Source organism: Symphodus melops (genome assembly GCF_947650265.1).
Source record: "Symphodus melops genome assembly, chromosome: 17".
NCBI classification, from domain to species: Eukaryota; Metazoa; Chordata; class Actinopteri; order Labriformes; family Labridae; genus Symphodus; species Symphodus melops.
Genome location: NC_136707.1, coordinates 11,790,113 through 11,812,409, shown reverse-complemented (window position 1 = coordinate 11,812,409; position 22,297 = coordinate 11,790,113). Strand labels below are relative to the sequence as shown.

Genomic DNA, 22,297 nt, shown 5'->3' with positions numbered 1-22,297 from the left:
GTTGTAAGACCCGAAACACCCAGAGATTCCAGGAAACAACACTGATAATGTGTCCAAGGTTGTGCATCAGTAGATGCATCTGTTAACTGTGATGATCTGGGATGTCATTTATAACCGTTGCATACGCACATAACGGGGCCTGAAACTTGTGTACGCCCTTTCCCATGCAAAGTTTGTGATGACGGTAAAAATTTTCATTTCATTTTCATTTTGCCATTTTCAGTGAGTAACTTTAAATATGACAATATTTAAATTTAAAAAAACTACATAAATAAAAGTCCACCACACATTTAATCAGCACCGTATCACCTTCATTAACCCAAATGGACCTCAGAGGACCAGAATGTACACTAATGCCATCACTGATTTCACCACTGTAGAAATCAGATTTAAACTAACACAAAACCATAGAGCCACCAGTTTAAATGAATGTCTTTAAATATCGAGCGGTCATCATCAAGTCTGATTTTAGTTTGAATAAAGATGACTGAGCTGCAAGATGCACAGACACACAGCAGTGGCTTTACACATTGTCTTCTCATTATTACCTACACATATTTATTGTGTAAATAAAATAGTGGACATCTCTGACACGATCATTAGACCTATATATCCTCATAATTAGTCACAGAGCAGGAGGAGTTTATTGTGAAAAATGTGGCCTACGATTAAAAGTTGTTGATTATTGATTAAACATTTGATTACAGTGATGAAGACTGCTGGCTGACGTGCACTCTGACAATATATAAACATTGCATATATACTTGTGCGTAATGATGAACGGTGGATGTTTTGGCACCGCAGCAAGGCAATGTCATTGTCTGATTTTTCTTAAGTTTGTGACCCTCTTGCTGCAAAAAAGGATCAATATTGATATGTGCTTTGTAACCTTTAAGTCATTCACATGTTCATCCTTTTCTGGGTCAGAAAGTTTATTTTCTATGTCTAAACTTCAGGTTTCGGCGCGATCCAGCACTGGGAACCTTTGTATTCATTTTCATTCACGAGCTGCTTTGCATTGACTGTTTATGGTTGAATGTGGGTGTTTAGCGGGGCGGAACAAGGGGCTAATCTACATGCGCACATTTCTAGAGGGATCCTGATTAAGGGAACTTTGGGTGAAGGTGTGCGTATGAACGGTTTTATAAATCTGAATTATTTTGTGCATACGCCATTTCCGGGTTTTTGGCGCACATACATTTTTAGTATGAATTCTACACACTGTTTAAGAAATGAGACCCTTGCACTGTATACAAAAGACCTAAAATAGAGATTTTTTCTGCCATAAGTTCATGTTCTAATTTACTAACCAGAAACTAACAAAGTCATTAATTTCTTTAAAGTAAAAGTAATACATACACACACACGCACACAAGCACACACATCCAGACATCGAGGTAGCCACAAATGCAAACACACTGACACAAATGACAACCAACAAAACTACACAGGCCCATGCCTAGCACAGTCAAATAAAAATCCAATAACAATACAACTTTCTATTCAATTAAAGCAACTCTTACCTTCATGGCCCTTCTTCTCCCATTTACATGCAGGTGTAATCTCAGCAGGACATTCAAATGAAGACGACAACCCTTTGTTGCTTTGGACTGTAGGAGGCTGGGTCTCGGCTGCTATAGTGTCATTTGTGGTATTCTGAGAGAAGGAAGCAATCCTCTGTAAAATTGAGCCAACACTATCTCTGGGACACCCTACGCCATCCTCTAAAGACTCAATGGCTGTGGGACTGTAAGGGCTGGATGACATGTGAAGGCTTGGCAGGTTTGAAATCCTCTGGGAAACATTACGCTCTGAAAGAATCTCTAGCTGGGGGCTCTGAATTGTAGAATGAGGCACCAGTGAGCAACTCATCTCATGGGCAGGTATGGAGCCTTGCGAGAGAGTAGGAGAACATGGAGAAAAAGGCTCAAATGAATGGTGGACAGAATGGGGTGGGCTGTCAGAGGAGCTGTCCAGGCTGCTCAGAGATGCTGAACAACTAGCTGAGGTGGAGTTTGGGCTGGTGGGGTGTTGGGAGTTGCCTGTGCCCCTCAGAGTAGGCTTTGGGAGGGTGGGGCTCATGTATCCTCCTTCAGGCTTGGTGGAAGAAGCTGAGGAGCTGGTTACAAAGTTGTCCAGATCCAAGGGAAACTTGTTAAGACGCGGAGTCTCTTTGACCTTAGATGCAGGAGCCTTTCGCATCTGGTGCCCTTGATGGCTGATGTTTTTGGAGCCTTGCTCACTAAAGAAATTGGCATTTTGAAGACAACCAATCCAACTTGCATTTGAATTGGCATACCTCAACCCTGGAGACATTATCGTGCCACCTCCACCCCTCTGTAAATTGAACATTCCTCCTTCTCCATCACAAGTTTGAAGCTCTAGGCTGGGCATTGAGCCATGGCTTACACCCCAGGGCTCTGGAACATCCAGTAGAACCCCCGGCACTGAATCCATCTCAGAGTGGAATACATTACCATGGGAGGAAAACTTCTTCAGGTTAGGGTTGCTTCTCAAGTTGATGCCTTCCTCTAAGATTTGTTGTGGAAGCTGTGGATGGGTGTGCTGGTACTCCCCCCTAGATGGAGTACTATGATATGACCTAAGCTTAGAAGGTGGGAAAGCATTTCCACCGCCACCAGTGTACTCCAGGCTAGATGTGGAGCTGTGAAGGCTATCATTGTCACTACCTGCTCCAGCGAACAATAAGTTACTATTTGGGTTTAACCTACTCTGAAAGGATGCAGCTCTGGTCACAGAGGATCCATTGTTGTGGATAGCTGGCTTAAGCATGGTCCCTCGATTAAAGGATAGGCTGCTGCCTACAGTGCGCGACTTAAGCACTTGACTAGGTGTCGGACTCAGGCTGTTATTGGAGTGTTTAGCTATTGACCTCAGGCTGTTGCTGCCAGTGCAATTTAATAAAGAAGATGGGCCTCCTCCTCCCTGCTCCTCATTGACCTTATTGTGAATGTGAAATAAATGGCTGGAAGAAGGAGAAACTGTAGTGGAGACAGGACACTCAGTAGAAAAAGATGGTATGGCTTCCACATCTTCAACATCAAAGGATCTCTTCAGTGCTGTGGGAGGAGAGAGAGAACAAAGAGTTATAAATAACATTTCTCTTTTAACCAACAGATTTGTTTTGTCAGATATACAAGTTATGAGCATCTAAATATTCCATTGTAAATCCAATATGACATTTACAGGTATATGCTCCCTGGTTAACTGCAAATATTTTACTACTGAACATTTGGCAGAATGTGGCATGTCACTTCTCCAGAGATATCTGTTTCCGTCGTTGCTTCAATCTGGGCTTGACAAAGACCAATATAAGTAATCAGATATTCATGGGAACAGGTCATCAGTTATTTTGTTGACAATTTGCCATGACAATAAATCAATTGATCAATTATTTGTATAGCATCAATTCCCTTGGCATCACAACTTCTAACAATGATCCATTATACATTTTGAAATTATGTAATTTTAAGAAAGTGTAGAGCTGTTTTTACACTTCAATTAAAGAATTGTTACACAATATTAAAAAAAATTATTTTACACACACACACACACACACACACACACACACACACACACACACACACACACACACACACACACACACACACACACACACACACACACACACACACACACACACACACACACACACACACACACACACACACACACACACACACACACACACACACACACACACACACACACACACACACACACACACACGGCTAGCTGCCAAGTCATTCTTCTCTAATGGTTCAGAATTTGGCAAGACATCACTGTAGGAAGCCCTTTGCTCAGACATGTCTGAGGTTGTCAGGCCCTTGAGGCACACTGGATCAGTTTTAATGAACCAATGAGAGAGCAGAAACAAAACCATTACTGCAGGGAAAGTATGAGGACGCTGGTTTAAAGACGTGTTCCAAATCTTTATCGTTTAGCTCATTTGTTTTGTTGATCTAATTAAATGTCAAGACAGGTGTGTTTTTAATCTATTACCAAGTGTACTGGCTTTTTGGCCTCGAGTTAAATGGGAACTTCGCTGCTTAGTGCCAAATTTAAACGTGACTGATATAAAAACTGTGACTGGTATGAAAAGATTCTATGTTGTTAACTAGAAAAAACATTGACCTGAATCAATCCAAAAGTTATCATCCAAAGTCTGAAAAGCTATAGGTATTGGAAGGCCCTTATGACCTTTTCCAGTGCACCTATTGTTTATCAAGTCTTACAGACTCTTTTTAAATTTAGTTTTAACCATTCTTTTACCTCATACATGGGAGCCTTCAGTTAGAAGCTATACAACATTTCCATGACATGTATTTGTTCCATATCACTGTGCTGTCCTAACTTTCTCTAAAAGACTGGAAGCCCGAGAAATAAAAGGTTGAATCTATTGTAGCGAAATAGACCCTTGTCTCTGTCCAATGTTTTATGACATCAGCTGAAGTGAGTCGATGGACAGACAACTGTGTGCGTGTGTCTGTCTATAGGTCTCCAGGCCCTGTGTTATTTTCAGAGTTACAACATTGGAAACGACTGCTAGGAATGTGTATTCCAGATGTGCTTGAGTGGAAGTTCCTTTAAGATGTTTGTTTGTGTGTGTTATTGTGGTTGAGGGAGAATTAGGGTGTCTGCACTTTTTTGTGAATGCAAAGTGTGTGTTCACACGTGTGTTCACGTATGTCAACAGACATGCATCCGAGACTGTCAGAGAGTTCCACCTGTATGGAATGTGCAGACAAGGCTTGGGGGTTGAATGTGGACAAGCCCAGACTCAGAATCCCCTGGTTGAGTGTCCACATAACTACATCCCGCCATTCACGAGCTAACTGGTGCCTATCTTAAGCTTTTTTCACATATGCACTCTTAAACATATTTACGCAATTTCAGGATGTGTGCTCCTAAAATGGGGGGGGGGGGGTGCAACAGATATGAACATCACCATCCCCTCCCAATCCCTTGAGATGAATTCTTAAGATAAAATCCTGCTGCATTCTCACATCAGCTCGCTCAGACTTAATGCAGAAAAGAAATTTGGGGGCTGGTAAATGAGACCAAAAAAATCAGCCTTTTTGCATTAACAGTTACATCAGTAGTTGAAAGTATGTGGCCAGAAATGATCAAAGGGGTTAGATTTGTCAATGACTTCAAAGGTTTTTAAGTAAGTATTGAGGAAACAATATTTGCACACAAGGTGTGTGCAACCTATCACATCTTTAATATAAACACTAATTAGGTCTTTTTCCTCTAGAAAAAGGTACCACTGGGCAGGAAGGGTAGCATTTAACCATTAGCATCGAGAAGACAATAATATTAAACACAGAGACACACACAAAGGCAAACAAATACATGTGCTCGCGAGCGCACACAACAAAGACATCACTCTTGCCAGCTAGTTGTTCTATGTTTTACTTTTGGTTGTGCCTCTGGCTTTTTGTAAATGACTCCATTGAGTGCATCTCCTCCCTTGGAGATTTAAGTGTTAACAGACTTAAATGCGGGAACATACATTAACCCTGTTGCAGACTTGTTTGTCATTTCATAAATGAGATAGCAAACAGACATAAAAGATAGGCAAATGTAATGGAGTTGATACAAGGTGCACAACTGTCACCACATTTTTTTCACTAGTTTTTGACAATTACCTGATACCAGAAATCCTTATCTTTGTAAGTAGGGCAGGTTCACACTTGTAGCCTAAGCGAACTCTGCCGAGACCAAAGAACACACACACACACACACACACACACACACACACACACACACACACACACACACACACACACACACACACACACACACACACACACACACACACACACACACACACACACACACACACACACACACACACACACACACACACACACACACACACACACACACACACACACACACACACACACACACACACACACACACACACACACACACACACACAGAGGTTGATAACCCATAGCCGTCAGGTTGCAACAGGACCGTTTTGAGCATAAATGTATGAAGGATTTTGGGTTCTGTTCGGGTTCAGTCACACAGGCTGAACAACTGGTAGTCAACTTTCCACTCCTCACATTTACAGTAAAGCTCACGAGGACGAGGACAGGACAGGACAATCATCAATAGTTAGACTTAAATATGATTTTAAATATTGAGTTTTAACATGATGTCTGAAGATAAAACACTGCTGGTTCGCTATTTCTTAAAAAAAATTAAAAAAAACTCTTGAGGGATGTTATTTGGCTATCATAAGCTGTTCATTCATGGTATTAGCTTATGTGCTAGCCAAGCAACCGTAAAGCTAAATGTACAGTTTACTGCAGACATGTATGACGCCACTGACTTAAAAGGAACAGCTAATCACACATTGCATAATGTTTGTTTAATAAACGGTTGACATGCAGCCAAATTACAATTTATTTCAAAGTCCATAAAAGCGTAATCTGTAAAATTACTTGTCATGGCCAGTGTCCCTTTTGTGGCGATGAGGGACAGTATATAGTCAGTTATAGTGAGGAGGATGAAGAGAAAAACAGAATTCAGTGGACTGAATTCAACCTTTTAGCACATTCATTAATATCAGTAATATTTTTAAACTAGCAGCTTTTGCCATGGTAAAAATACCTCTGTAACACCTTTGTTACTACGTCTAAAGACGTTGCAAAGGTGGGCTGACTTTGTCCGCCCACTAATCCAGCTGCTATGCCAGTCATGGGCCTACCCACAACATATTGGCCCAACAAGCTGGAGTGACAAAACACAATATTTCAGAGAAAAAAAAAAGAATTATAGAAAGACAGTAATTTACTTTACTTGTTTGATCATAACTTCCTGTTTATACTTGGCTCACCCACTTATTAAAACTGAACTGTTTCAAGTTACATTCCGGTTGGATGGGGGCGTTGACGGTGGGATGTATCATACGGACTGCAAAGATCGACAGTAGTGTATGGAGTTAAGAGATCCCCAGTATGTGTATTGGTAAAACTGTTGTATGCTGCCACTTGCCTGGTTAGTAAAAGTGGTAACTTTAAAAAACCAGTCCCTCAAAAAATGTAAGGCCCAGGACCGGATACAAACATCTAATTGGACACCCCAAGGGCCACACCAAAACCCCTCTGTTTGCCTTGTCAGAGTCAGGAATTTGCAGTAGGTGGCAAATGTGTGCCTGGAAAGAAATGGTGTCAAAAATAATTAGGTCATAATTTATCATAAGGAGTTGGTTTTAGATGCTAAGGTCAGATTTGAATCATTGATCTAAATGTTGCCACTTCTTTGTCAGCCGTACATCCATGTGTGTGTTCTTGAGTCTATATGCTAGTGCTGAGCATTATCATTGGTCTTACGATTCATTTCCAAAATGATTATCCAGGCAATTCTTTGATTTGATTCGATATCGCGATGCATCACGATAATTTTTTTATATTACTGCAGATGGCTACTTTTTCATAAACAAAGACAAGCATTCTTATAAATATGAACAACTTTTGTATAATTTAAAAAATGCTTTTGATATCATCTCAAGGTCACTTCACAAACACAGCAGTAAAACAGTAAGTAAAAACAAGAACACAATTAACTACATAAAACAAAAATAACAATAGTAAAAAGGGCGTGGTCAGACAGAATAGGCTAATCTAAAAAGGGGAGTTTGGAGCTGTGATTTCAAGGTGGGAAGGGAGTTACTGTCACAGCTGGTTTGTGAGAGAGAGTTCCAGGGACTGGGAGGCTTCCCAGCTAATGGCTCCAGACCCCATTGATTATTGGCGAATGGGGTGAGGAGCATGGCAGAACGGAGGGTCCCGGAGGGTGTAAAGATGTCAAAGAGATCAGAAAAGTACAGAGGTGCAAGATTATAGAGAGCCTAAAGTGAGATGGAGGATCTTATAGTCATTGCCTTTTATTTCCCTTTTATTTCCAAGGTCTTAGAGAAAGTTGTTTACAACCAACTCCAAGAATTTCTTCAAAGGGCCAATGTTTGTGAAGTATTTCAGTCTGGTTTTAAGTCTCTTCACAGCACTGAAACTGCTCTTTTAAAAGTTTTTAAATGATCTGCTGTCTAACCTTGACTCTGGTAACTGTGCCTTTTTAATTCTTCTCGACCTGACAGCGGCGTTTGATACAGTGGATCACACAATCCTCCTTTCACGCCTTGAGCACTGTGTCGGCATTAAAAGCACTGCTTTGGATTGGTTTAAATCGTACCTCTCTGAGAGATCATTCTCTGTGCACATGGGCCCGTTTTCCTCCGAAGTGGCCCCTTTGACTTGTGGGGTCCCCCAGGGGTCAGTTCTGGGCCCTCTGCTGTTCTCACTCTATATGCTACCCCTCGGGTCTATTTTTAGAAAGCATGGTGTTCCCTTCCACTGTTTTGCTGACGATGTACAGGTGTATCTGCCATTAAAGGCCCTTACCAAGGACTCTTTTCAGGCAGTGCTCAACTGCCTGAATGATGTAAAAATATGGATGGACCTCAACTTCCTGAAACTAAATGAAAACAAAACAGAAGTGATTCTGTTCGGTTCCCCTGATCGGACTCAGGTCCTTGCCAACTCCCTTGGCCCATTAGCATCTTACTTACAGCCCCATGCCAGGAGTCTTGGTGTGATTATTGACAGTGCTTTTAAACTGGACAAACAGGTCAGCTCCTTTCAGCTGAGGCTTTTAGCCAAAGTGAAACCTTACTTAAGCCAAAAGGACCTGGAAAAAGTGATCCATGCTTTTATTTTATCTCGTTTAGATTATTGTAATTTGTATGTCGGCATTGGCCAGTCTGAGCTCAACCATCTGCAGCTTGTCCAAAATGCAGCAGCTCGTCTCCTAACTGGGACAAAGATGCGTGAGCACATAACTCCAATACTTTCCTCACTGCACTGGCTTCCGGTTAGGTATAAGATTCATTTTAAGATTCTTTTAATTGTTTTTAAATCTTTATATGGTCTGGCCCCGGAATACCTGTCTGACCTCATTGTGGTCCACCAGCCATCCAGAGCCTTGAGGTCAGCTAACCTGATGATCCTGGACACTCCCCGTTCCTTTTTAAAATCCAGAAGAGATAGAGCGTTTGCAGTCGCAGCCCCCACTCTGTGGAACTCCTTACCTTTGGCTGTGCGCACTGCGAACTGCCTCTCAACTTTTAAAACTCAGCTGAAAACACATCTGTTTTCTTTAGCTTTTAACAGTGTATAAATGACTTTTATTGGGTTTTTAATTGTTGTGTTTATTGTTTCTGTTTGTGGTGGGGGGGACTACTGTCTTTCACTGTAAAGCACTTTGGTTGGCTACTCGCTGTTTTAAATGTGCTATACAAAAAAAGTTGACATTGACTTTGACATTGCTATATTTGACAAGGAGCCAGTGAAGTTGTTGCAGGACAGGAGTGATAGGATGTATGGATGTTATGGTGATGATCCAGGTCGCTGAGTTCAGGACCAGTTGAAGTTTATGCAGAAGCTTGAGAGGTAGACCAGAGAGGAGAGAGTTGCAGTAGTCACAACGGGAGGTGACCAGGGTATGGACAAGGATGGCAGTGCTGTTTGGAGAGATAGGTGGAAACGGTTGATGTTGCGCAGGTGGAAATTTGCTGACCGAGTGATATAATTAATCCAAGCTTAAAAGGACAGACCGCTGTTGAGAATGACAACATGGCTCTTTACTTTCAGGGAGGGAAGAACTGTGGTCCGTTGTAAGGTCTTTTACCTGCTTTTTTGTAAAGTGTCCTGAAAAAAAAAAAGAAGTAAGAAATTGGCAGTATACGAATTAAGATTGATTGATTTAATACGGAGCCCTGGAGGTGACAGGTTAATATTTTTACCATCTGTGACTTACTGTATCTCGCATGTGCAAGTTAAATCAGTGATGCCGGGCTGGACTTGATGTAGTTTGTGTTTAGCTGTTGGAGACAATGGTAGGTGATCTTCAACCAAAACAGCATTAATAGTCTGTATGCACCACGACTTGCATTTGTTCACCTCTCGATAGTTTTAATAACTTTAGACTTTAATAAAACATTTTACTGAATGTGACATGTACCATGTATTTGTCATTTAAAAACTAGTCAAGCGAAAGAGATCTAGCATAAGCTTCAGATGTTTTCATGGAGGATGAACTTTATTCCTGTCAGTGTACTGAGACATTTTACAGATGAGGTGAGGTAATTGAGGTTTTAAAGGGTTAAAGTTTGTAATAAAGGGAAAAAAGTTCTGACATGGTTTCAGGCGTTCATAGAAAATATTCAGTGAAATGCTTGAACAGCACTGAAAGAAGTTGCTGCGCTTCATGATTGTATCTGGTTTAATCTGAACTTTGTCGACCCAGTGGAAATGACTTGTAACAGTTTATTTGTCTTTTGTAGATGCATCTGTCCTTCATGCAGTGTCTTTCTATTTAAAAGGTAAGTTTGTGTATGCCTGCATACAACACGTTTGTGTTTATTATTCTTTTATAGTCACTGCCATTTCTTTGTTGCTTGATTTGTTGACCTATATGCCAATAATCATAATAATAATCCTACTTATGAAGCACATTTAAAATCACAAGTTTGAAATGATTTGAAAAGTCAAACAAACAAACAAACAGGTAAATTTAAAGTAAGGAGCAAATAACAGTCTCACTGTCCTTCTATTGTACCATTGGGTTTTTAAATGACACTATTGGAGGTCATTAAAGTTAGGGAAGCACATTACTTCCATGTTAATCCCTGATGTGAGGTTAATGTAAAGATTGCCATTACTTGAGATTTAATAGTCCTTTATGATTTAAAGACTCACCGTATAATGTTTTAAGTTCAGCTAAAAAAGAGAAATGAAGCAAAATACTGAATGATGGCGAGGATTTAAAACATCCAATTAAAAGGAACATGGTAAGCTAGTTTTTAAATGACAAATAGGTCGTACATGTCACATTCAGTAAAATGTTTTATTAAAGTCTAAAGTAATTAAAACTATCAAGAGATGAACAAATACAAGTTGTGATGCATACAGACTATTAACACTGTTTTGGATGAAAATCACCTACTGTTGTTTCCAAGCTTGACAGCTAAAAAACTATGCCAGGTCCAGCCTAGCATTACTGATTTAACTTGCGCATGCGAGATACAGTAAGTCGCACGTGCGCAATAGTAAGTCGCACACGCAAGATAAAAAAATAATTCACCATGACACCTCAAGGGCTCCTTACTTTAATGACATAATTCATTGAATAATATAATTGTTTTCGTTGATAGATTGCTTAAAATATTGTATATGACACTAATTGTGTTCAGGGTTATTGTGATTAATTGGTTTGATTGAATAAAATAATGATAATCTAGTGTGTTTAAACAACAAAAACAGAATTTTGGCTTTTCATTTGCAGATCTCCATCATCAGCACCCAGCAATTGCAGACATCCCCATAGAATTGAGCTCAGTGGCAGCTAACCAGCAACATCAAACATCTGTTTTGTTCAATCCTTACATTCGTTTTTGCATTTTCATTGCATTAATTTGTTATTTTGTATTCAGTAAGAATGCAGTGACTCCTGAGAATCCTGGAGCTCAGTACATTGTAAAGTGAGAAAAAAAGAGAACGAGTAACTATCACAGCAACTCTCACTATAACTATCACCTCGAGTCCTGAAGATTCCTTTCAAAGGCATTGACAGTTCAGCTAGTGAATAAGCACTTTGGGGGAAGCAGCTGTCTGAGTAAGCCTAGATTACATTAAAGACATTCTTAGTCTTTTATCATGTGCTACATTCACGTAACAGCAGACAACAACTAAAGAGCAGAGAAGTGAAGGAAGCAGATCAAAGGGGTGAGGAGCTTTTATGAAACTATGCAAATCGGTTTTTCAACAAGGCTCTCGAGGGCAGATCTGTCACTTTGTGGCATGAGAAAGCTCATTTGAGTGGTTGTAATCAGTTGTGGTTGTAATGATAAAATTGACTCAAGAAATATAAGGTGAGTAAATGTTACTTTACAAGTTTGCTGCTGTCTTTGAATTCATCTTCAATCTTGGCAAAAAAAAGTTTGATGTGAGACTTCACATCAAGAATACGAGTGAATATTTTCTTGGGGAAAATTTCAACAGACAAGTACCCATTTGTCTGCAAGATCTCATCTATTTGTCCTTCTTTGAGTTTGATTTTAGCTCACGTGTATGAATATTACACTATAAATGAAAATGTATACCAACAAGTTTTTGTTCTTCAAGATTCATATCATATTTTACAAGCTCTCATATCAAGTCGACAAGCTCTTACTCGACACTTTTACTATCATAAAAAACACTGCCACTGAGACTACAGAATCTGAGAAACACGCTGTTACTGCATGTGTGTGTGTGTGTGTGTGTGTGTGTGTGTGTGTGTGTGTGTGTGTGTGTGTGTGTGTGTGTGTGTGTGTGTGTGTGTGTGAGAGAGAGAAAGGTGGGGGTTTCTATATCTGTGTTGACTTCACAATGACTGACAACATTCTTCATGACCAGAACCTTGCAGTTACTGCTAACATGCTTATATTCTGACAGTTGGCTCCAAACCAAATGTAACTCTGCTGCTGTAATGAAATCTCTTACACATGTATGTATTACAGCTTCACAAACCTAAAAGAATTACTCTCACATGGTTGATACAATTACAAGACATATCCACAAATTTATCAAGATGAATCAATCCATAAAAATCAGTGCATGTGTGCACGTGTGGTCATCTATGTATATTTCACTTTGTATTCATCACCTAACGTTGATGTTATCTTTTCAACAGAATGACCCAAAGAGTGACTAACTGGTGTTTCTCAGGCTGTTGTGCTACACTGGGTTAATGCAGGTTGGAATGTTAGAGGAAAACCTACATAGGTTCCTTTGGATAGAGTACCACTTGTCATGTCCAAAAACAACATGCTTTGTGTGCATGCGTGTGTGGTCACTGGGTCAATAAGTCATGGGACCCTCTCTGATCTTTGTAGGGTTTCCACCCTGCTGCAGAGTAGTACCAGGATATGACAGGACTGGGAGGGGCAGCTCTTGGCCTCTCCGACCTAGTCTAATCTCCCTTGTCAACTAAAGCCCCTAATCCTGTCTGTCCCTCCAATCAGTTGCACACCCTCTACTTTGTCTTCTAATTCACAGAAAAGTGACTTGAGCCTGACCTCACCTTGACATGAATCTGTAGTTACAGAACTGCAGTTAATGATATAGTGTGAATTACGAGACTTTTTAAAATTACATTTGACTTCGAAATAATGATGAGCTTCTCCATAACCTAAGTAATGTCCCAGAGCGACATTAATCTTAAGATTGCAAAATTCTTTGTCAAATGAGTGCAATACTGTTTCCATGCCAAACACTGGTATTATCTTGTGTTAAGCTTGAGCAAAAGATTATTGGATTCTCTGTTATTTCTATAAATTGCACAGCAAGACATAATATTTGTCCAATATTTGCATGAAAATGCCCAAAAGGTGTTAACTTAAGGGGTCAATTTAAGGGGTTAAGTTGAGTAACTGAATTAGTTGTGTTGACATCTAGTAGACAGGTAGCAGCAACCACTTGTCAGTCAAAACACCCATTGCCCTAAGTATGGGTAACTTGAACAGTGAATGTTATTTTAAAATTTAAAAATCCTGCTCCATGACAACTGTCATTCAAAAAAGCAAAATATTGTTTGTACCAGTCATGTTAAAGGCTGAAGTCAAAATGGGCATTTTATTTGTAGCCTAAAGGGAATACTTTTAAGCTAGACTCAAGGAGCCATTTTCAGAAAAAAAAAAAACTGCAGTTTTTGGCAGTGCTGTGGTGGCTTCATTTCTCAGCCCCAGAGGGTACTTTTCGGGTCACAGCTTTTTAAGTGCTGCAGAGCATGTTGGAATTTCACTTGCATGCTGTAACGTAACCCCTATAACATCTTAATACTCCTGCCACCCCCGTGTGATTGGATCACCTTTTGTAAATTTTAAGTAAAGATGTGGATGTCCTCTCTGATCTAAATGTTTATCAGAGGAAAGATTTACCTCTGATCATGGGCTATGTAAGACACTCTACAGCAAATAATTTACCATTTGTGTTTGGTTGCATCAAGATGGATAAAAATAGAAACAGAGTTTAGTAAAGAAATACAGTTATAAAGCATTTACAGTTAATATAAAGGGAGAATGAATGAGGTACTAATCAATTGTAAACATTAGCCACAGGAGATGAAGGTCAGCCCAGCACCTAAATCACAAAACTGTTCAGAGTGCAGACACAGAAGCTACTTGTCTATATTATGAAGAATTTTATGAATATCAACTTAAATAATAAATACAGCTGAAAATGTTGTCATTTTAATTGACTCTGACTGATGGTTGCGTTTTGACTTTGTTACCAATGATACCACTGATTTCTAAAAATGCTAGGTATTTAACAGTGTTATCTCTGTGGCATTAAGTGTCATATAGTTTGTTTGTTTAGAGGAATAGATAACACCTGCCGAAACAGAAGAATGTGGAAAGAAAAATAAAAGACGAGAAGGCAGTTTGGTAGTATTGTCCCTCCAGTGACCCACGACATGATGGATTACTCTCAGGGAGAACAAAGTCTGGTTATTTCAGACTACCCAAATCATTCTGCTTTATCTTAAATAATATAAATAAATAAAAACAAATACTGAGCAATTATATTTTGTCCCTTGAAATCTCCTATTCAAATCCTCTATTGAATCCTTATAGCAAGAGGTTGATGTCTGGAACCAAGACAACCAGTCTGGAACCAAGACAGCTACCCCAATACTTGTGACTTTAAAGCATTTGGCTCAAAAATGGAGAAAAAGGCAAAGGTACGAAACTGTGTAAAATTTTTTTTACCGGAGTCAAGGAACTACCTGTACTACAATTACTACAATTACTACAATTATCTATCTATCTATCATTCATTGCTAATGGTAGCTTCTTCCACTTAACTTTTGTTATTTTCATTGTGTGTGCACTGCCAATACAAGTATTTTAGATTGTGTTTTGGGAATATATAAATTACATTTACTTTTTGTGGTACAGATACCTAATTTAGCGAGCCTGCTAGCAAAACTACCCGTTCACATACTGCGCTGAGGGGCGGGAAACTTTGCCACGTTCATAAGAACTTGTCCGTCTTCTACAAGAGCATATACTAATGTTTCACACTCAGGTAGCTTGTGGTAAGTCTGCCTTAGATGGCTATGACATAATGGCTCAATCTGCTACAGTGAAAAATATAAGGGATTTTTACTTCGGGAACCACTGATACACCCTATAGCACAAAGAAATGCTCAAGAATAAAATGCAACCATAATCTCTGCAGATTTAGTATCTGATCCTCAAAAAAAAGTGCACTAGTTGTATGCCAGTGCCAACACGCCTGCAAAGTTGTCTTGCTCCTCGCAGTTTCCTCTTGTATTGCACCTGAATGGCTCCGTAATGGCTCCAAAGTTTTACACAGTAATTCTACAATTCCACATTTGACTTAGCAGACGCTTCAAGCCAAATCAATGTACATCAGAGAGTAAGTACAACACAAGCAAGGATGTAGAAAACAGGAAACAATGTCAGTAAGTGCAAACTATCAGCTTTAAGTCCGATTGAACACACAGGTGCTGACAGGCATTGCACAGAGGCAAAGAACAACATTGACAACAGTTTTTGAGAGCTCTAAACAGTATAGGAAAGATCTCAAAAGTCGCCATCGTCAATACCATCATCATTATCATCAATAATATCGAGACCATATGGATATGAGAGTTGGCCTAGTGTTACGTTGCTGACAACCAATGTAATAATTTAAGCCCTGAATATTACAATAGTCATGTCAAAGTTATATCATAAGACTTAACAGATTATTTATTTCAAAGTCATACTGTTGTTTTCAATTTCACTGAAACTTTGAGTGTGACTTCTCTTACAAATAGGACACCGTCTATGCTTTTTAGACTTACTCTCATCATCTCTGTTTTTCTGCAGTTGTCAGATGATATATGGTTATAAAAATTCTATAGCTCCTGGTCTAAAGTGCATGGCACAATTACAACCAGATTTCACAAATTAAACAGTAGTTTTTCCCTGCTTTATTTACACACAAAATGGAGAAATGCACAGAATTCTATAACTCCAGTCCAAACTGTTAAAAGTCTAAAAAACAGTTCCATTGGTTTCACCAAGTAGCATTCTAAATCACAACTTTGTGAAACTCTCAATATGTGTCAGAGTATAGAGGGAGCGGTCTCAAGTGCAGGTTTAAAGAACATATTGCAGGTTAAAGACAAAACTTAACTAATCATAGGAAAATATGTTAACAATACTGTTTTGAAAGAAATTCTGAAATTAATAACCCACAGGGTCTCCTGGAGACATTTTAGTACGTTTTCGCACGTCTTTGGTTTTTACTTCCACATTCAGCTGTGACAAAACATAATGGAGTCCCGCTGAATCCCCATCTGTTTAACATTACATTGAAAAGCATGGATGTAAAGTTTGTAATCACAAACTTGAAAACTTGAAAGTTGTAATCACATTCAATAAGTTTAATGTGTGCTTTTGCACATATGTTACTACAAAAAAGTTAAACACTTTTAATAAATAAAGGACTGACAGACGAAAAGCTTGTGTTTTTGTTTGTTTCCAAACTGCTTGTTCTGTCTTTTCCCTACTGCGCACACACGCTCTCTTGCTACAGAGTTGGATTTATAATAAATCGTATGTCTCCATATATTAATACAGACTGTCCGGTGTCTATTACGTGCAAACTAGAGAATATATCAGAGGATTCCAGCAGATCAAATAATTAAATGCTTGTCTGCGTATAGACTATTTTATGTTAAACATCCAGAGATTTAAATCATTAATGAGGAAACGCTTTTGTGCCTAATGCCCAAATATTCAACATGTCTGTTCGATCGTTTCTGAGGTTGTGGGAATAATTCAGCTAAAACACACTATGAATAATCAAGCCACTTACACTATGCGCCCAAATTCCAAATTATAACCGGACATGCCCGAAATCGCTGTGCGCTTTAAGCCATCACAATAGTGACCATAGTGACAAAGACAGAGAGGGATAAGAGTTGTAACTTTAGTTTGATAGGTGCTCGTGTGGGAAATGTCAGCCCATGACTTCAGCAGTGAAGAGTCTGTGCTGGAGGGAGGTGGCCTGTCTGCTCTCACTCACTACATCTCTTTAAATCATGTAATGCTTTAGTGTGTTTTATGTGCTTTTATTCTTTTGTGCTGTCTTATAAATGTTTGATTGTAAAGTGTTTTATGCTCTTGGTGCAAGACAAATTCCCCCATGGGCAATAAGGTTTTATTCATTCATTCATACACGTACACATAAAGCCGATCAAAGCAGAGTAACAGAATGCAACTTATGTTACGTCATATGATGCGTTGTTGAAAAAAAGCAAGTTCTAAACAGCTATGCTAAAAATAGCCACTTTCTTCTCAAAATTAGAGCCCTTTAGTGTTGAAGAACATGTAAAAAAAATAATGTACTTTTTCTACAGCCCTTATCAGACAACGTGAAGTGTTAATTTACAAAAAAAATTAACCTGCAATATTCTCTTTAAGGCAAGAAGATGGAGCACTTTGTATTGTATTTCATATTCCTATTGTTATCTTTTTGCATCTGTGCACTTTTCTCTGTTAGGTTTTTGATTGGACTTACAGTAAGGGAAATTACTAAGATTTGCTACATACTATAACCATTTCTATTACTCATGTCGTACTCTAAATGCTATTTCGGGGCCCACACATCTCAACAAAACCATACACCAGACATGAAACAAACAACTTGATGCTCTGTAAGACACAAGTATAGTGTGTTTTGTCTTTGCATCATTTTAGTGGAAGGAATCATTTTTGAGACAAGAGAACATTATTTTGGGTGCTGTGTTTCATTTTTCAATATATATATATATATATATTTTTTTTTTTTCTAATGGGATTTTAGTTTTGTATATATCTTTTGCAGTTTGTAGTTTGAGTTTTGGAAAACTGAGCCCCAGTTCCTGGAAATTAGTTGAAACATTTGCTAAGAAATATGGGCACACAGTAAGGCACTGGGTGAAAATGGATTGTTTTAAGTCCCTTAATGTGTAAATTGATGTGTAACATAAATCATACCAATCAACGTGTTATGGGGATACCAGGGAATAGTGGTTACGTAAAGGCCTTAAATATACATTTTGCATGTGAAAGGGTATATGTAATATAGTAAACAACTTCGCGAGTGTACATGAGGAGGAGCTTTGTTTCTGTCTTTATGTACTCTAGTCCCTGTGCAGGGCTCCAGCAGGATTTCCTGAAGTGAAGCAAGCATGGGAGGGGGTAGTGTTGAGTGTATGCTTGACTTCTTGTATCACCAAAACAGCTGAAAAATGCCTATAGCACTAAAATGATGTCTAAGGAGAGAGGAAACAAAAAGGTCATTTTCTCTTCATCGTTTGCCCTAACAAAACTCTATTGATAATCTAGGAGAAGGATTTCTGCTGCATGTCTCTGTGTCTAACTATCACAGTGAGAGTGCAAATCCAGTTTCAACAGTGCAGATGATGGTTTGTTAAATATTGATACAAAAAAGATTTGAGAACAGGTTTTTGTCAGTCAATGGGGAAATTGCTTTCTGTCGTCTCAAGATAGCAAGGTACCACATGGTGTTTTTTTTTAATAAAAAACTGACTATGCCAGTCTAAAACTAGTGATGTTGTTTCACCATGAATTGCACCAGGAGTTAGATAAAGCCCAAACTGTCTTTGAAAGGAGGCTCACAGGCTCACACACACACACACACACACACACACACACACACACACACACACACACACACACACACACACACACACACACACACACACACACACACACACACACACACACACACACACACACACACACACACACACACACACACCAAACAAAGGGCTTTTCATGTCTTTGCTCGAACTGTGTTATTAGTGCAGCTCTTTTTCCTGTCCCAGCATTTTCATGTCTGACCTCAGTAATCATAGTGTATGTCTGTTTAAAAAGCACACAAATCCAAGTGTAACTTTTATTGCCATTTAAAACAAATTTAATACCCAAGAAGGAAAGAATAAAACCAAGCGATTATTAACCAGCATTATCTGTATATTTAGAATACCACAATGTAGACATTGTGTCATGCATCCAGAGCACTTGTATTAGTGTGCCATAAATGTATTTTATTCACAAGTCATAGTGGATGTTCTATTCACTTTATGTCTATAAAGTGGGACAGAACCACAGCTGCTCTGATAAATAATTTTACAATAAATAGAATTTTATCTAATCTACTTTTAGATTAGCCATTAGATGGCAAAATAACGGTTGCTTAAAAAAGATAATTCCACATACATGTATGTTCTCCTGAAAATATGAAACGTGCTGCCCCTGACTAGTTTATTCACAGGCGCTGCACAGCCACCATATGGAGAGGCTATTCCCGTTGGACAGTAGGGGGCTAGCAGGGAAAAAATACTGGTGAAGGAAGTGTTGATTATATGGTAAGGCATAATAAGGAACATGCAAATATTATCTTTAAATGTAAAGCTCATCTGAGGTACTTTTGATTTGTGTCATCTTGCCCCCTGCTGACTAGGCAGTATACATTTTTATCTCTGCTGTAGTATTGTTTCATTTGTGTTTTCTGAAGAAAAAACCTATTCTGTTATCTTTTTTACAACATAGGACTCATTAACTCATTCTATAGGTTTCAGAAAAAGTGAAAAATGCTTGTTCTTCGGGGCTAAATCTGATTGCAACCTTGCAGCAGCATTTAAATAACTTTAAAGAAATAAAAACTTGACATCTCTTTTTCTTAAGAAACTTATACAATACTTCGTTTCATAACCAGCCTCATCACAGGAGCTTTGATGTCTATTAATTAGGTGTAGCTCTCCAACAAAAAATACGAATGCTATTGAATTCCATGTTCCTTTTGTTTTAAAAAGTTGCTGTTTGTCAGTGTTTTGCCAACTTAATCTTTCTCTCTTAAAAAGGAAAGGAAAATCAACCTCACAAGAAAGTGCCAGTTAATGCTTCAGTAGCTTTAGCCACAAAACAGACATGAGTTTTCCTTACAGACATAATAGGCTTTGACGTCCTTTTTTAAATTTAGGATAGCCTCCGTGCCAACAAAAACAGAGATCCGTAATGGAATGAACGGCTTACATACCTTCAAAATCTGATAAAATCCCTTCGAGGTGGTCATTCACGGAAAGTTCCGACATGCTGTCTCCGTGCAGAGTGCTCAGCGATGCTGCTCCGAGCCAGACGAGATTACTTTTCTCTATAAAGAAGGTTCCTGTTAAGGAATAACTGTTCGATGATGTGTTTCGGCTGTGAGGCTTCTAGGTTAACCGGATCAATGATTACTGTCTAGTCGTTGCTATGCGTCTCCTCAATGTCCCAACGAAGTCGAATATCAAGGAGTTGGCGTGTAGGTAACCCAGCCCCCCGGTCGCTCGCAACACTGGACCCAGGGGGGGGGGACAGGTGGCGGAGGAGGGATAACTGGGGGGCGGGGACGAATGCAACACCTGGAAAAAAAAAAGATCCTGGCTGAAATGTTCTTTTCTTCGCTTTCTGTCCGGCTTTCACTCCTGTCAGTTTTTTTCTCTGTCTGGAGTCATCAGGCAGAGAATGCAACCAGAACCCAAACATGTGGTCCAAATCAGCCCACCTACAGCCATATTCCAATCCTGAACAAAACTAGTGTCATTGAAGTGTGTTCACACGTTTTAGGTAAAAACGTAAATATTTCCGAAAATAAAACCTAAACTTCTTCTGACTTAAGGTCTTGTGAACCCTCTCAATATTTTTCCAAGTTCTTATGATCTGTCAGATCTTTCACCTTTGTAAAACCATCCTCCCTTATGTAGATCCCTTGAGATAGGCTACCTGATTGTTTTTCTTTTCCGGTTGGCTTCTCTTTACGGCAAGTGCTCAGATCAAATCAGATTCAACAAACTGATTGTTAAAGTAGTCTACTTCACTTTATAAAAAACATGTTAAGAAGTACAGAAGCCACGTATAACAGTTATATGGTGAGGAGACATAAATGCTAGATTTCTAACAGTGAATTTGAAATGGTTAAGACATTTTAGAAACCAGGGGGATTCAGATGTTGCAAACTATATCACTTGCTACATGCTACTCATGTAGCCCCCACCCCCCACACACACCCCCCACATACACAGACAGACACACATTCCAGCCCCAGCCTCAGTGCAGATCATGAAAAGCCATTTTGACATTAATCTTCCCTGGTTCAAAGCCACAGGGCTAATGAGATCCCCTTTGGTTGCCATTCCTGACAAGTGGGAATGCATGTGTTTGCATGTATGACAATAAAAAAAATTAATTATGACTACAAGGTAGAATTACAATATATAGTTTTCATTTGCTATCAAGTCAAATCACATTTGTTAGGATCAAATGTAGGAGTACAGTATCTCAAACATGGATTTGTATCCAAGGGTTGGTATGTCTTATGTGAAACACATTGTGGTAGCAGTGGGAATTTAGTCACATGCATCTTCCATTGTTTCTCTCTCTCTCTTTCTCACTAAAACCACTTAATTGGCCTGTTTCCTGAGATACCCTTGATGGTCCAGACAGTGAATCTGTGTATACGTCTCTGTGTGTGTGGCTACAAGGGTGTGTGTGTTCAGTCGTGCTCCAACTTGCCTGAGGATATCTTCTTGCATAGTGGTGGATGTCTGCCCTGCATTCTCAGGGCCAAAATATTGAGGCACCACATACCAAAGCATAAAAAGGCCCATGCACATGATGGAATAGTTCGCATTGCATTAGCTCAGAGGAAAGGTCCTTTTGATACTCCTTTACTTTAATTTACTAAAGTGGTATTAGCATAACAGTTCATGCCATACAGAATATGACATGACTTCACCAGTTTAGTGCAGAATTTGTGAAACAGCACCATCCACTATAAAGCAACAGATCTGGGGTCATAGTACCAAACAAAAATACAGGAGATTGCTGGCTTTAGGTTGATTGGGCATAGCAAAATAATTTATTATGAGATGTTGCTGATAAGTGGGGGTAGATAGATGTTTGGTCTGCTTTCGTAAAGGGGTCCTGTTAACAATTGATCTAGGTTTCAAATTTACCTGTGAGTTTCAGTTAATGAAGTAAGCGCTGTGCTTGACTAGTTGTTTTTGGTTGTTCATCAAAGTGTATATGCAGTGTAAAGTGTATGGTGCTAAGCAATATTGGTGTGTCCAGCTCCACTCTGCTAGTTTTCTAGTAGCC

At 39.2% G+C, this 22,297-nt stretch overlaps 2 protein-coding genes across 4 annotated transcripts in view; one reads left to right on the top strand and one right to left on the bottom strand.

The window, feature by feature from the left end:
* Positions 1–20,586, bottom strand: part of LOC306838574 (uncharacterized protein) — a 52,414-nt gene extending 31,828 nt beyond the window's left edge. For 2 of the 3 annotated variants that reach the window (XM_079366818.1, XM_079366817.1), the window contains exons 1-2: positions 20,199–20,586; positions 1,524–3,080 (exon numbers count right to left, since the gene is read on the bottom strand). In XM_079366818.1, coding sequence (XP_079222944.1) covers positions 1,524–3,080; positions 20,199–20,253 — 1,612 coding nt within the window. In that variant the 5' untranslated portion in view covers positions 20,254–20,586. The remainder of the gene's footprint in view (positions 1–1,523; positions 3,081–20,198) is intronic. The other variant, XM_079366816.1, reaches the window with a different exon arrangement.
* elof1 (elongation factor 1) overlaps positions 1–22,297 on the top strand; it is a 383,117-nt gene that overhangs the window by 219,302 nt on the left and 141,518 nt on the right. The gene's annotated exons all lie outside the window — the stretch shown is intronic.